General features: G+C 37.9%; 1 protein-coding gene across 1 annotated transcript in view; it reads right to left on the bottom strand.

Moving 5' to 3' along the window:
• Positions 1-296: 296 nt before the first annotated feature.
• The window catches only part of gtpbp4 (GTP binding protein 4), a 29,576-nt gene continuing 13,165 nt past the window's right edge, over positions 297-16,707 (bottom strand). Inside the window, exons 6-17 of the mRNA XM_033044785.1 lie at positions 14,972-15,064; positions 13,268-13,459; positions 11,098-11,163; positions 10,759-10,848; positions 9,856-9,966; positions 8,742-8,816; positions 8,611-8,662; positions 7,784-7,884; positions 6,378-6,578; positions 3,592-3,657; positions 3,055-3,198; positions 297-994 (exon numbers count right to left, since the gene is read on the bottom strand). Coding sequence (XP_032900676.1) covers positions 842-994; positions 3,055-3,198; positions 3,592-3,657; positions 6,378-6,578; positions 7,784-7,884; positions 8,611-8,662; positions 8,742-8,816; positions 9,856-9,966; positions 10,759-10,848; positions 11,098-11,163; positions 13,268-13,459; positions 14,972-15,064 — 1,344 coding nt within the window. The 3' untranslated portion in view covers positions 297-841. The remainder of the gene's footprint in view (positions 995-3,054; positions 3,199-3,591; positions 3,658-6,377; positions 6,579-7,783; positions 7,885-8,610; positions 8,663-8,741; positions 8,817-9,855; positions 9,967-10,758; positions 10,849-11,097; positions 11,164-13,267; positions 13,460-14,971; positions 15,065-16,707) is intronic.

The raw sequence follows: 16,707 nt of genomic DNA, 5'->3' as shown, positions 1-16,707 counted from the left end.
TCTTCTGGGGAGATGCTAACTGCTTTTCGTTGTCTCTGTACTGTACTGCACAATGACAATAAAGTTTGAATCTGAATCTGTAGCAGGAAAATTAATTAGGAGTACAATGAAATAGCGTGTTTGTGTGCGTGGGCGTGCGTGCGTGCGTGAACGCCTGCGCAAGTGGAGGAATTTCTCCAAATCACCCACATCTGCAACTTCAAAAATCAGCGAAAATCTCCCAAAATAATCAGAACAACAAACACTATTGTATGTACCTCGGTACATGTGAAAATAAGCTTAACTGAAACAAAGTAAAAATGTACTTCGTGAATATATTGTAATCTGCGGAATCGGCAAAACTATTTAATACCTCGACTTTTTGATTAATAAACAAATCCATTTCAAACGTTGGTTCGTCAGTCAACATTTTGTTGTTTACCAATGCCAGAATTTATAGTCATGTTTACAATTTACATAAAAAATATTGTATGCTGTAAATTAAAATCCCATCAAAAGTAATCACTTTATATCACTTGGTACACTTCAGGGTTCTGCCAGTTCTTCCTTAATTATAAGTTTCAAAACTGAAAACTGTTTGTCCTAATGTTTCTTATACATATTTCTTATGCAAGTTCATGAAACATACATCATTTAATACAAACTTTTGAATTTTACACTCAAGTTCTTTTTAAATGTAAATTAAAAAAAGGCACAGTTAGCTCTGTTGAACAATCTTGATTTCAAAGATTCCCTAATGATGTAGCATTTCACCATGTTATCATGCATTATTTGAGAAGCCCCTATTCGGATTAATTGTGACCATATGTAAAAGGCCTGCAATCTGGTACACAACGCTACTTTATCTATGGTCCGCTTTGCCCATTTTCCGCTTGCCAACGAAAAGATGTTTGGGTTTAAGATCAAAGACGTGTCGATCAGCCTCTCCTTTCTTGCCCATGCGATTCATATCCTGTTGGGAGTTCTTCATCATCTTCCTAGCCTTATTCATCATCTAAGCAAGGAACAAAGACATTCATGTCAAAAAAAAGGGGAGAAAACAAATGGAATAAACAATATTGTTGTAGCTATAAGATTTCCAAAAGGTTGACCTGTGTGGGTTTTAATACCTGAAGCATCCATTGTTTACATTGTTCAAATTTAAATGCTACCAATTCACAATATTGTACCCTTGAAAGATAGTGGTTTTGAAACCTGCAGCAATTGAGAGAATTTGGGTTTGAGGAATGCCTCAAGTTTCATGTGCAGGGTAGATGAAAACGTAGTTAACTTACACATCAATGCACTGTTGAAAGGGAGTGAAGTACAGGTACATGGCACAAGATGCAGTCTTTATATACAGCGGTCAACAGTTGGGGGCGCTGCTCCGGCAGCAGCCATGTCATGCAGCTCGTCAGTTTTTCAACCTTTTTTTATTTTTTTAGTATGTTTTAAAGTCTGTATTTAATGTTTCTTTGTGTGTTTTATGTGGGGGGTGGTGTGGGGGGGTAAGGGGGAAACCGCTTCGGTCGCCTCCTCCACGGAGAGGCGAGTTTTTCCAGGTCGCCTCCCCCGTGGCCTAACATCAAGGATCGACGCGGCCTTTCCCGGAAACGCGCCCGGGGCTTCAGCGGCGGGCGCAGCGTGGACTCTCGGCGTGGAGCGGGTGAGCCCTCGCTGGAGGGGAGCGCTCCGTTTCGCTGGCCCGGGGCAGCCGGCAGCCTGAAGTCGCGGCCTGCAGAGCTCCAGCTGGTGCGGCGTCTACAGCCCGGGATCTCACGTTGGGGACCCGGGGGAAGAAGAAGCCATCACTGCCGGCCCGCGGCCAACTTCTACCGCGGGTCCAGCATGGACTTACCATCACCCCTGGAGGGGAGCTTCGACCGCCGGCCCTGCAGTCTACGGTGCTTCTGGCTGCGGCGGGGACTTTAAATCTTGACCACCGGCCTGCGGCCTACAACTTAAAGCCGCGGTCTCCGGTGAGGAAGAGCCGATCCTGGACTGACTCTGGACTCTGGTCCTGACCACGGGGGGGGAAATGGAGGAGGACTGGCCAAATTTTGTGCCTTCCACCACAGTGATGAATGCTGTGGTGGATGTTTGTGTTAGTTTTATTGTGGTTGTGTGTTCTTTATTATTGTATCGCTGCAGACAACCCAAATTTCCACCAGTCTGGCTGTGTGGCAATAAATTATATCTAATCTAATCTAATCTAACTGACCAGAGTGATACCCAAGTTAACAATCCAATGATTGATTTCAAAGTTTTTCAATTACAGCCATGGAATTTAAACACAATTAATCGGCAGCAATTTTTCTTTGTAAAGTACCAGGGAGTAAAATATTGGGTATACCCTTTAACACCAAAATGTGCTGAGAAATTTGCACTTATAAGGAGGTGAACTTTTGAAATGTATTCCCTGCTGATTTAGTTACTGATTGCATTCAAAATTGAAATTGATAAATTCTGGATATTCGACAAATCAAAGGTTATGGGAAAAGGACAAGAAATTTGTGTTGAAGTAGATCAGCCATAATGTTGCTGCATGGCATGAGCTCAAGCGGTTGAATAGTCTATTCTAAAGCCCACAGAACAGATGCTGAAGTGAAGCAGAAAGCATGGCACAGTTCATACCATCAATGCCCACACAGTGTCAACAACACCTAATGTAGATAAGCTATCTTAATGACAGAGCCCTATCATTCTTTACCCCACCCACTGAAACAAGGTGGAGGTTGTTTGAGCAATTATCACGTAGGCAAAAGCACCCGAAACTTCCTCAAATGAAACAAGGTAAAACAATACCCAAATCTTCAGCAGACACGTCAATCATCCCACTCTCTGTTCAAGGATATAAAAGGCGCCTAAATCATGATTCCAAAGGTGATCATATCCCACTTGAGAAATTAGTCACCGAATTAGTCACCGCTGCCTTGTAGTTCTCTGGCACATCCCTTAAATGATCGGTTTCCAGCTCAATCAATGATGCTCTAATTTCTGCCGAACTAAAATGTACGACCAAGCATTTTGATTCTCTATACTCTACTATCAGTTTGGGTGCGAATTGGAACAAACCTTTTCATCACGCACACCAGAAACATCACGGGGAGTACGGGAAGTGCTGCGGCTGCGTATTTTAGATGTTGGTGGTTGAGATTCCTCACGCTTGCGCTTCCTGGTGATACTTCTAGATCGTCGAGCTTGCTGTGCATAGTGCGTCTAAACAGTGCAAACAAAAATGGATTGAATCCACATTTAAGTAGCTTTCAAACACATAATATAAAAATGCCATAATGCATTAACTAAATTTAATGCAATAGCTAATAATTTCAAATGCAAGTGTTAGGCATGTGCCAGAAGTTACGCATTAATCAAGGGGGTATCTTTACCACAAGACCTGCTAAAACAAGCATTCTGAAATCAAACTAAATTATCCGTATAATCTGGATAAATGCAGTCAGATTATAAATTGAATTAGGGAACTAAATAAAACGGATTTCTGACATATAAACCTCACCAATACCAAAGGAGATATTGATAAATAACTGGCTACAGAATCAAAATTTGTAATAAACCATTCAATTTTAAATAATATTAATTGATCAACTTTACTTCATCATTGTTGGTCATATCCAAACCAAGCGATCCCATCTCCTTTTCCAATGTTTTTTGTTCAACCTGTAAAATATTGTTAAACACAGAATTACAAAATATTTGACCATTAAACCCCATCGCTATTATACAGCAATGTCAAGAGTTTAAATTTTTTTTAAAAACAATGTAATAAATAAGGATTTTGTTCTGAATGACAATTAAACCACATTTGCGACAAGCAAGGAAATGAGAACTGTTGAAGATGAAAAATTCACATTGAATCATAGACCTCAAATGACAGAGCAGGAGGTACTCCAGCTTTTTGTATCTATCTTCGGTTTAATAATATGCAGTTCCTTCCTACATGGTACCATTAGTGTGCAGGTTATCTTTAGCACATACATTGCACTGTACTTTACTCTGTTGCATATTCTAGGACATACACCAAAAGCATAAACTGCACGGGGAGAAGTGATGGGGAAAAAAGTCCTATCCTAATTTTTTTAATAAAAACCTTAACATGAATCTGAAAGAGAAATACTCCACAACTGTACAACTTTTCAATGGTAGAAGATTTTGGGCAATAATCATCATGTTATTGAAAACAAATTGATGAACGAGCACAGGGAATTAAAGTGCGTGCAATTATTTTTAAACACAGAGTTCGACTGTGAGGATTGCAACGGAGCAGTATGTTCACTGCCAACTCTGACTTTGCATTTAATCGGAATGTTACAAAATTCTGAGATTTTAAAAATCAAGCCAGTAATTTATCCCATCAGATAAAGCATAAAAAGAAGTTTAATTTGATACCTAATTCACTTTCATATCTTCAGTATTAAACAAGTTATGGTCATTTTCATACTCGGAAATTAGCATCTTGTTCCCTACTGCTTTTCCATTAACTTAACACAAAAACCTTGTTCGAGGACAGTCAATTGAAATAAAAGCCCGTAACTTTCTTAAAAAATAAGAGAACTGAATGAAATTTTCAGTTATTATAGATTGAAGCATTCTGAAAAAATGATACATCTTACTTGGATGACCTGTAATTAAAGCATATAATTAGTTAGTTACCTAATTGTAGATAATTACAAAATTAACCGTTGTGACGGAAATAGTAATAAACACCCAGACTGCCTTGAAAATTCAAAAATGTGATATTCTCAAGATCAGAACTTTATTATTGTAACGTTAGATAGTAAATACCCATCAAAAAAATTTATATTGATCAGTGTCATCAAATCAATTAAATTCATCTAAATTCAATTACTAGATCTAAACATCTATCCCATTCTTAAGAAAAGGCTAAAAATATTTTTTTTAATAGCCAAAGTATCCAAATAACAAACTGATCCCATTCACACAAGAATTCACAATACATGATTTTCTAATGGAAGGAATTGAATGTTTAATTCCCATAAATTTTACTCTGTTGGTTTATAACACTGCTGGAGGCAAGGGTCGTTTTACACAGACATCTATTCAAAATCCACAAACATCCACTCTCAAAATAATCAAAATCATTATTTCTTACACAATCATGTCATAAGAACATCTAAATTATCTATATTTTATGTTATTGTCTATCCATGATCAATATTTTCATACTAAATCCATACTAAAAACTATGTATTGTGGAAGTTTTCAATCAGATATTTAGTATGAAAATATTGATCATGGACAATAACACAAAATATAGATGAGTTAGATGTTCTTATGACATGAATGTGCAAAAAAATAATTAATTTGATTATCTTGAGAGTGGATTGTGATAGATCGGAATGTGGCCGCTGCCATTATTTAAGCCCCGCGATATCGGCAGACAAGACACGGCCGATATCGGGGCGTATATAATATATTTCGGATCATCAGATTAAAATGAAACCACACCAAAAAGCAAGGTAAGATGTTAAATAAACGAGATAACTTTTGTTTTGTCATGATGTGGAAGTCCTTGATGTTGATTTTGATCCGTGATGTTGAAGGCGTTAGAAGTCGCATTTACCTTCAATCCAGCGATGCAATCGACCAGCAATTTTTTTTTTTTAAACGGGAACGGAACGATTTTTTTCATCAACTTGTAGTCTGAGCAAAAACCTCTCCGACAACCAATACAACCCTGCATTTTAATCCTGCCCCCCCCCACCCCCGCAGTCTCCGGAATCGCACGCACAGGCAGTGGGCTGATCTGGAGCGCCGCTGATGTTAGGTTTGTAACAATGTTACATTTAACTGTGCACATGTAGAGATCAGGAGTTAGTCCAATTCATTTTGTAACAACACCCATTGTCTCGCACAAGGTAAACACTTGCAATGGCAACCCTACTAGTTCTGTAAACTCAGACTTAACGTCAAGGTTGGAAAACTGGAAGTGACCCCCAATACTCTTAAGATATTATACTTTTGGCCTTCAGATATATAGCACGGAAATAGGCCATACGGTCCACCGAGTCCACTCCAACTAGTGATCACTTCGTACACTAGCACTATTCTACACACCAGGGACAATTTAAACCGAAGCCGATTAACCTGCAAACCTGTATGTCTCTGGAATGTGGGAGTAAACTGGAGCATCCGGACAAAACCCACGCAGTCGCAGGGAGAACGTACAAACACCGTACAGACAGCATCTGCAGTCAGGATCGAACCTGGGTCTCTGGCGCTGTATGGCAGCAACTCTACCGCTGCACCACCGTGCTGCCCTCAAGCACAGTTGCACAGGAACTGGAAAAATAGGCACCATATGACCTACTGTAAGAAAACATGTTAGAAATGTCATATAAAGACAAAAAAGAACTTGCCTTTTTAGCAGTCCTGGGCATTTTGGGACCTTTTTTGGTTTGTTTTTCTCTGGACAATAATATTCGCATCTTTTTCTTCTCTCGGATCTGAGCAGCCAACTTTCTAATGTCTCTCATTTCTTCATCATCGCTCTCAGAATCTGAATCATATTCTCCTGCCAATTGTTTCAAATCTTCTTCTTTTTCCAAGTTTTCAAGTTTCTGAAAAGACGCATTCATGCTATTATTTTAAAACTGAACTTCAGATCTGAAGTAGTTGAAGAATGACACACAAAGATGTACACTAAAATAAACTTTCAACATTGACGATATTTTCATAAGAACTAAAGAACTTAAAAAAAACTTGGCATTCTATTCCATGTAAACATATACATGAAGACAACAGCTCACAAATAATAACATAGGCTATTTGATTCAGATAAATATAATCTATCAGCATCAAGGTGGAAAGTACAACCCATGTTTATAAGTAGTGAAGTGTAGAACAATAATCTAGTGATAGCTACTGCATGAACATTTAAGGAATGGGAAGAGCCATGGGTTTGGACCAATGGTAGTATCAATTATTTATTGATCCGATCGGCCACAATTAAAACAAATTGGTTCCTTTGGCTGATTGGGCCGTAGTCCAAAGCCACAAATTTAAGAAACTGACCAAAGAACCCGAGGAGATGAGAATATTTTTCATTCACCCAACAGGGGCCAGTAGAATTAACAATTGAAATATATTCTTTATCTGTAAAACCTTTAGAAACACATTTTTTTCAGTGTTTAACCTTTGTTTAAATTCCTATAAGCACCAATAAGAATTCTCCTTTCATCAGGATGAGACCCGATTCACAATTATAATTGCAATACAATCGACTAGCTTTTTTGAATTGTAGATTTATGCAATGACTCAATGTTTAACTTCCATGGTATGATTCAGACGTGTGTTTAGACCAATCCATCAAGCCTCTGGGTCATGAAATTAACTACAATGTTATTGTACATAGAGCACAACAGGCCCTTCAGCCCACAATTTCTGTGTTGAACATGGTGGCAAGACCATCACTTTTCTACCACATAACCCATCCCCCTCCATTTCCATGTCCAAATATTTTTAATGTCATTAACGTATCTTCTTTAACCACTGCACCCACAGTGTCGTCCAGGCACCCTTCATCCTTGTCCTGCACATATTCTTTACATTTTGTACCTCTCACCTTAATGCTATGCCCTGCAGCATTTGATTTTATTCATCCTGGGCAAAAGATACTGACTGTTTTTTATGTCAAAATTGTACACATCATTTTACACCAAAATAAAACGACAACGTTGAGGTTTTGTTTGGGAATTTTAGCCGGCCTACAAAATGATCTTGACAAGAAAACTAAACTAAATTAAAATGCAAGATTTGAACTCACCTTCATAATTTCAGGGTCAATGTAATCAGCCACATTATGACCTTCCCATAATTCAGGTACAAGATCTTGCTTCTCACTCTCATTCATCAAATCCCAGTATTCTAAATGAAACAAAAAGGTACCTCGATACATCAGTAACAGTATAGCTACCACCAACAAAAAGATAAACAAAGCTCAGTTTCCAGTGGACATTCTGTGTCTGACTACATTTTGTCATTGCTGCTGGAAACCTCTGGAAAGGATGATCTCAAACTGGCTTTCCTTTGACGTATTGGGCCATCAGAACTGTATGCCACATTATAAAATTTGCACGAATCTCGTAAAATGTTTGCCATTCACACAAATGTTGTGGAAGTGCCAAGCTTTCAGGTTTGTCCGTAAAAGCAGAACCGTAAAATTTTGCAGAAGAGGCAGCGCTACTCATGATTGCAATTTAGTGGATAAGAATATTAACAAAGAACTCCCAAACATGTTTTGCATATGAAAACATCCCAAAATTTCCACACGAAAGGAACTCATTGCCAGATCTGACCAAGGTAATGTACCTCTGACTAAATTTTGCTGGGATTATTAATCATAGGTAGACTTACAAGATGCAAAAGCCGCTGTTGTGCTATTCCCCCCCCGACTCCTCTACAAATTACCATGCTCGTCATAGAATAAGAATGTTCATATCTGCTTCTAATTTAAACTATTGTTACCTGTTCTAGATCTCCTCTAAATAAAATATTTATATGAATTGTATATCAGAATTAAAGTCTTTAAATTATGATTTCCACATGTTACAGATTATCAGAAAATAGCAATTATTCCAGAAAAACACTTACTCTGGAGATCCAGAACATACTCATCACCCATCTCCAGCTCCAAGTCCCGTTCCTGTCAGAAGAGAAAGTTAACATGAAAACGTTGCTGCAGAAATTGAATCAACAGTTTACAACCTAAAAATCACACCCACCGATTTACGTTTTGGCACATCCACCTCCATTTTTCTGCGTGTGGTAGCTCCTTCGGGTATCCAGGCAGGTCTCTCCTTAAAGAGTACAAGAGAAATGTCATATTTTCTCATACCAGTTTAACACAAGATGTCATAAAACACTAGATTTATGCACTGGTTCAAACCTTCATCTGCAATAATTCAGTCTGGACAAAGATCTCAATTAGTCATGGTACCAGAAAAAGGCAGGCAGGAGAGAAAATATAACACAAGGATACTTCCTACAGGGAGACACAACAAATTACTGAATCTTGCAGAACACAAAGTGCTGAAGTAGCTCAGTGGGTCAGGCACCAATTGAAAAATAAATGAAAAGGCAATGTTTCGAGTCAGGATTCTTCTTTAGATTCCAAATTCATGTACTTCCTACAGTTCTCCCTACAGTGATTCTGCTGAAAAATTATTTGTGAAATTTCCAAATGAATGCAATACACTCAAACAGCTTACTCTCAATCAGGGCTCCGTAAGGAAGGCTGACCAACTGGGCAAATTATATGAAAGATAAAACTTGTGAGATAGAAATTAGTTTTATGACAGAAGTTACAATTGAACACAGAACATGTCAACTGAGTAGCAGGTCTTGGGAGAGGATGAAAGAGGGGAGGATGAGTTGGGGAGTGGGGGAGATGGTGAGGATGAGAGTGGGGAGCGTGAGGGTCTGACCACAATGATTTAAAACAATCCCTCCTGCCTGTAAATGTTTAATACAATCCACAATTCCTGTTCATGGCACTGTCTAAAAGCCAATTAGACGTTGTTAACAAATCAGCTTCCACCACCTCCCCTGGCAGAGTGCTCTAGCCACCTACTCTGTGTAAAATACTTGTTTCATAAATGTTTAAATCTCCTCCCAAACTTTAACAACATTAATAACATCTATTCCAACAGTCAAACAATAGAGCCTAATTAACGCAAACACAAAGGGTGGGTGGTAAGATGAAATTAAAAGATCAACTGCAGTCACCGAGTCTATAAACGTATACTTGGAATTTTATAAGAAATGTATTATAGATTGTACCTCAACACATGTTCAATACGTATATTAGAGTGATGTCAGTAAAGTGCTTGAACTCACCTTCTGATCCCTTTTTGATGGGACAGCCAGATGTAGCCTGTTTAGTAAATCGTTCACCTTTCTACCTTTCATTTTCGTCTCAACACGGTGAGCAAGCAGTCTATCACAAGCCTGACAATTTGTAGACCAATTTTAATAAATTAATAATAGCATTTACCAAGGCAAAAAAAAAACCAATGTAAATAATAAAAATCACAAATGTCAACAGAGCAAAACCAAATGTTGATTAATCCTGTGGACTACTTTAAATTACCCTGGACAAGTAAGGCAACATGCTGGCTCACAGGTTTGGTTCAATCCCGACCGTGGGTGCTCAATGTGTCAAGTTTGCATGTACCCCCTGTGTGCTCTAGTTTCCCCCCCACTTTTGGGTTGGTAGATTCCAAATTGCCCCCAGGTTCGCCAAATAGTAGAATCTGGGGGGAGTTGATGGGAATAGGGAAGAGAATAAAATGGGATTATTGTAACTGGGTGCTTTATGGTCGGTACAGATTCAGGGGACCAAATGGTCCATTTCACTGCTGTACGATACCGCAATGGTTGCGGGAGGTAGCATATTCCAGTTTTAGAAAACTTAACTGAAAACAAAATAATTTACTGCAGAACTTTTGAAACTTCGTGGCACCTTCAAGCCCCTTTCAAGATTAACTAGTGCAGGTTGACTAACTAAACCCTTCTTCGAAAGAGTTTGTAGAGGTGTTGAACAGTTGACATAATACAAGATTACAATACAGCAAATCAAAAAGAAAATCTCAGAATTAAATTTCGACTGAATGGAAGTTTCCAAATTTTAATTATTACATCAATTAATAATAAGAATGATGCAGAAATTTTTTTTACACCAAAAGGAATCAACTGTAAACTATGCCTAAATTGAAATTAGAAATTCAAATGCAGATTCACCTCAGTTTTAACTTTAATGACACCTTCTTCTGTCAAAGTACTCGTTTCTGTGACAGTGATCCCTTCTGCTATCAAATCTACAAAGACTTTCTGTAAGAAAGGATAAATTATAACTGTGGTTAAATTGTCATAGTTCAAACTGAACAATGAAATACTAGCGCCATTGTGTTCTTAACTGTCTTCATGAAATGGATAGTGTCAAGTAGCATTTGATTTAAATTAAAATTGAATACAAAGAGAGATGACAGCTTCATAAATGGCAAGAAAAATATCTCCTAAAATAGGTATCTGTCAAGCTATGTGGCACGATGCTGCAATACGATACTCAAAACTACTAACCTTCTGTTCTTCAGAAAGTTCATCGATCCTCTTCACATCAGATTTATTTGCAATAATAATCAGGGGCTGAAACAAAGGTCATTAATAAAATTAAGTATGAAAATTTTGCTTCTCAAAGAAAAACTGATTGCAACTTCACATATAAAATTTCAAGAGATCAACATAAATGGGCAATTCATTTCAACAAAGCCTCCAAGTATCCACTGCATTAAAAGGCACATTCTTGCCAATACAATGTCCTCATGATACACATAACCATCCGAATGTAGATGCTCAAGATTTCCTCATTCCATCTGCCTCCCATTGTTATTAAAACTGAAAATATTAGATCAAGATAAAAGTACCCAAACCCGTGGGGAGACATTTAAGATGCATGTAGCGCAGAAACACCATGTCCATGTCGATGAAGTGCCCGCCTATACCATTCTGAGGAAGGATCCATGATGAGCTGAAATTGTGGACGATCTCTGACAACGACGCATCTCTGCCGATGACCTCAATGCCTTTTATACGATTTTGAACAGGCATACTAAGTTTAATCTCATCCCGTCTCCCCATCCCGTTGGCTCAGTCATAGACATCTCAGGACTAAATTTAGCAAGTTCAGGTACTGACTGATGACAGACGGATCTTAGGGTCCAATTACATAGCTACCTGAAAGTTCCATCACAATTAGGTAGAGTGGGAAAGGCAGCAGAAACATGCCATCATCGGTTGGGGCATTGAGTGGAAGATTCAAGAAATCACAGGTGCAGCTTTATAAAGACATCTGAGACAGAAATTGGATATGCTCTCACAAGGGCAAACTCCTGGCATGTATACGAGGTATGTCATTGCATCCTGGTGTATATGATAATAAATTAATATGAATTCTTTTTGCCCAAGTACCAGCCGACACAGCACATTAAGCTACAGAAACAATATAATCGGCCACTGAAGCAACAGCCTTATTGCCAAGGCAATTTCTAATCTGCAAATATCTTCATTCAGTTCTCTCCTCTTCGTTTAACTATCAGAAGCTATAAGAAATATTCACGATTTCACACCACCTGGTGGATTTGATTTTCATGAATTAAATATTTAATCAAAATTAAATATTTTCAATTGTTAAATACAGTGTATCTATAGTGCACCACAGGAATAGCCCCTTTGGACCACACGGTTCAGAACATGATGACAAATTAAACTAACCTCCTCTGCTTACACATCATCCATATCCCTCCATTCATTACCTGCATATGCATGTGCGATTTTAAAGCCTCAATCCTTCTGCTATCCTTCTGCTTTTACCATCATATCATGTATCACATATCTCAAACACTGAAAACAATTCCACTTTAATAATAGTTGCAATTCTATGTGTATCAGAGGTAACTGGGATAAGAAATACCAGGAAGAGTGAGGAAGCCTTGCATTATGTACAAAAATAGACATTCCTTGAAGATATAACATTTCTCAGGACTTAAAATAGAATTTATCAAGTTCAGGTAATGACTGATGACAGAGGGATCTTGGGGTCCGTCATAGCTACCTGAAAGTTCCATCACAAGTAGGTAGAGTGGTAAAGACAGAATATGCTTGCCTTCATCGGTTGCGACATTAGGTGGAAGAGTCAAGAATTCACAGGTGTAGCTTTATAAATCTTTAGTTAATGGTTCAGTGGTGCTTTATTTGTCACATATTCAACTAACTGCATAGAGAAATTCAGTATTATTACTAATTTAGTTAGTATGTATTATTACCTCCATTTATTAACTATGGCGATAGATGTGGCCCGCCATCTGCTCACAAACATGGGTTCTGGCCCCTATGCTAAAAAGGTTGCCGACCACTGGACTAAACCAACCCCTTGATCCTGTCCCACCAACCATTTTTCAAAATTTAGCAACTCAAAATGGAGGTGCGTCTTCGACGCAGGTGCGTCTTCATTGCCGTGAAATACAGTATTTCTTTTAATACTGTTGCCCTGACAAATTTGGTCTGCTGCATTTAAGACATTTGTTGCATTTTCTCCACCTCCCTCGCTTTCCCTGCCATTCTTCTTTGCAAACAAATACACTTGCTTTCTCAACTTTTTCAGTTCTGATGCAAGCACTTGACCCAAAACATCAACTTGCCGTTCACAATTAAAATTTCCAATAAAATGTTACATTCAAAATGAAAGCTTTACCTTGTTGGCAAAGAGGGGTCTGATGTTTTTGAAGAGATCCAGTTGCTCTTCGACAGTATGGCCACACTGTTCAGACACGTCCATCACATACAGTACAGCAGCACGGAGATGAGCCAGGGCAGTGATTGCCTGCATCTCTATGGTATTCCGCTCCTCCAATGGATGATCCAATATGCCTGGAGTATCAACCACCTGAACCAGAAGGACTATCACTTAGTACTGGCCTGATCTCCCATTCATTCATTCTTCATTTAAAAACTAATGGCAACATGATACATGACAACATCGTAGCACAACATCCAAAGAAGCTGTTGCAGATCAGTCATTGCTAAACGTAAAACAGTTGTAATCATGATACTGATTCTGGCAAATCAAAATGTATACTTCCATTCAGTCTTAAAAAAGGCAGCCATTTGTTACAACCCTCTGCCTCTTTATTTCATATCCATGTGACCACTGAGGCATTAATCCAATGGACTTCAATGCTTATGAAATATATGGTACCGAAGCACTGAATCATTTGAGTTTTCTAAGTTCATATAAATATCAACATTCATCAATATCACTATTATGAAAAATAACTTGGTTGAACACAACTTGCCTAGCAAAAACTGCAATAATTAGATACACTGTTAAAGCAACAATTAATTTTGTCTCAGGTGTGCTTTAAATGTCCTACCACTAGGCCAAAAGACCACAACTCTTTTCCCATTTTGTAACTCTCCAGATAATTGTATCTAATATTGCATTCCTAGTAGTACAACTGGGTTACTTTCTAAATTAAACAGTCACCACTAAGTATCTCTCTCAGATTCATGTATATTCTATCCAAAAAGAAAAACCCAGTCTGAAGAAGGGTTTTGACCTGAAATGCCAACTATCCATGTTCTCCAGAGATGCTGCCTGAACCGCTGAGTTTCTCCAGCACCTTGTGTCTTTTTTATTAGCCAGAATCTGCAGTTCCTTGTTTCTAATATTCTATCCAGCGCCTCTATTACTTTACAAGCTAGATGTATAACAAGCTTAATCAGACCGTTTTCCTCTTACTCTTTTTCTTTAGAAAAGGTTTCTGCCGTCTCTTTTATGAAACGGCAATTTACAGTCTCCCATTCTCACCCCTTTTCTGTATTTGGCTTGATTATCTCTGTTACCACTAAGCTTTTAATATTTAAAATTTAATCTCTAATCTTTGGTCAAGAAGGAGGGTAGCTCTGAATGACCTCCCTTTCCAAAATGTGCTTATTTTTATATCCAGATTATTGCTTCTGAAAACTTCCCACCACTTATTTACCAAGTAATTACCAATTTTTGATTCTAAACGGGTTGGGGAAAAAACCCTTTCACCCAGTTCTATTAACATGATGTTATTTAATAAGAACTGTACCGTATCAATCAAATCTACTACATTCATCACTCGATGAAGGTGTCCCTCCAAGATCACATCTAAGAGCAGTAAATAGCTGCAATCCAAAATCAATTAAAAAGTGATAATTTCTCTACATACAGCTGTTGAAATTGTTGATTTCTTGACTTAGAAAACCAATAGAAAAGATCCATCATTCCTAATTCATTGCAGTTGAATGAAATAATTCAAGGAATATGTGGATATGTGAACTTTAATGATATATTTCTGATGACCACTAGTACTAGGCCAGGACTAGATTTACACCAAAAATCCAGAAATACATGTTTATGAACACTAACCTGCCAACGCAGATACTTGTAATCCATGTGCCCCACAAACAATGACTTTGTGGTGAAAGCATATGGTTGTACATCAACATCCGCTCGGGTAATCTGCAAGTACATTTTAAGTTAGTTGACTCGTGGATACAAATTTTGAAACAAAACAGAATTAAAAAAAAAAAAAATTTATGAGAATGAGAATACATTTATTGCATCAAAATAAAATTCAGATCTGCTTCAAAATAGTTTAAATTGTTAGCTTAACCAATTTTTCATTGAAAGAACCAAATTTTTAACCACATACCAATTAAAGAGGGATCTCAAAACAAGTTTTTTTTAAATTGGGAATATAACTTTCAGGATAAACTTGTTTCCTGGAAAGCAGTCAGTCCCATGTCAATTCCCTGCGTCACAGTAGTCTAAATGGGCATTATCAAAATTCTGCCTTCCTTTACATCAAAAGAGATTAAAAGAAAGATAAGAAACCTTATAAATACATCATTACCAAAATGCCATTGATTAGAAGTAGCTTTGAACTTATGACAATGTTATTTATAATGGTTCAAATGCTGTTATAATAAACATTGGCATCGTGTAACCTTGCTCTTTCTCCACATGCAAACCATTTATGTAACTTTTATTTACGTTGACATTCTTTACTATTTTACTTACTAATTTGCTTGATCAAGAATTGAGAAATGAGGTGCGTGTTATTAAAAAACATATTTATGAAACACGTTTTACATTACTATGACTTGAGCTGCAGTGAATTTTAGAAAACTCTTTAAAAATTGAAAAAATGAAAACAGAATGTTCAGTAAACAAAACACGGTTATCAATTGAAAAGCACCTTTGTTCCACAAAAAGCAAAAAAGATGCATATTCAATTACATTCATATGTTCTATGTCTTGTCTGTCATCTATGTTCTCTCCAGGGTGCTCCGGTTTCCTCCCACATACCAACCACATATGGGTTTACGGGTTAATTGGAGCTGTAAATTATTCCCAATGTGCAAGAAATAGGTGTAAATACATGGTAACATTGGACTAGTATGAATGAATGATCGATAGTCAACGTGGACTCGGTGGGCCGATGAGCCTGTTTCCATGCTGTACCTCTAAACTAAACTTTATTTCCCAGCAGAAATACATCGATGAGATCTCTGTTCTTCCTCACAGAATCTTTTTTTTTAATCTAGCAGAGGCAAAAGGAACATTTGTTTAATGTTGCATCTACAAGAATTACAGGTGCATAGAAAAGACTAGGCTTGTATTCATTGGAGTGAAAAGACTAGGCTTGTATTCACTGGAGTTTAGAAGGATGAGGGGATATCTTATAGAAACATATAAAATTATAAAAGGACTGGACAAGCTAGATGCAGGAAAAATGTTCCCAATGTTGGGTGAGTCCAGAAACAGGGGCCACAGTCTTAGAATAAAGGGGAGATCATTTAAGACTGAGGTGAGAAAAAACGTTTTCACCCAGAGAGTTGTGAATTTATGGAATTCCCTGCCACAGAGGGCAGTGGAGGCCAAGTCACTGGATGGATTTAAGAGAGAGTTAGATAGAGCTCTAGGGGCTAGTGGAGTCAAGGGATATGGGGAGAAGGCAGGCACGGGTTATTGATAGTGGACGATCAGCCATGATCACAATGAATGGCGGTGCTGGTTCGAAGGGCCGAATGGCCTCCTCCTGAACCTATTTTCTATTTTTCCATGTTTCTATAGTGCTATATTTTCTCGTCCACAATGAA

Source organism: Amblyraja radiata, chromosome 2 (assembly GCF_010909765.2).
Source record: "Amblyraja radiata isolate CabotCenter1 chromosome 2, sAmbRad1.1.pri, whole genome shotgun sequence".
NCBI classification, from domain to species: Eukaryota; Metazoa; Chordata; class Chondrichthyes; order Rajiformes; family Rajidae; genus Amblyraja; species Amblyraja radiata.
Note: the sequence above shows the minus strand (reverse complement) of the source record. Positions and strands in the feature narration are given on the sequence as shown.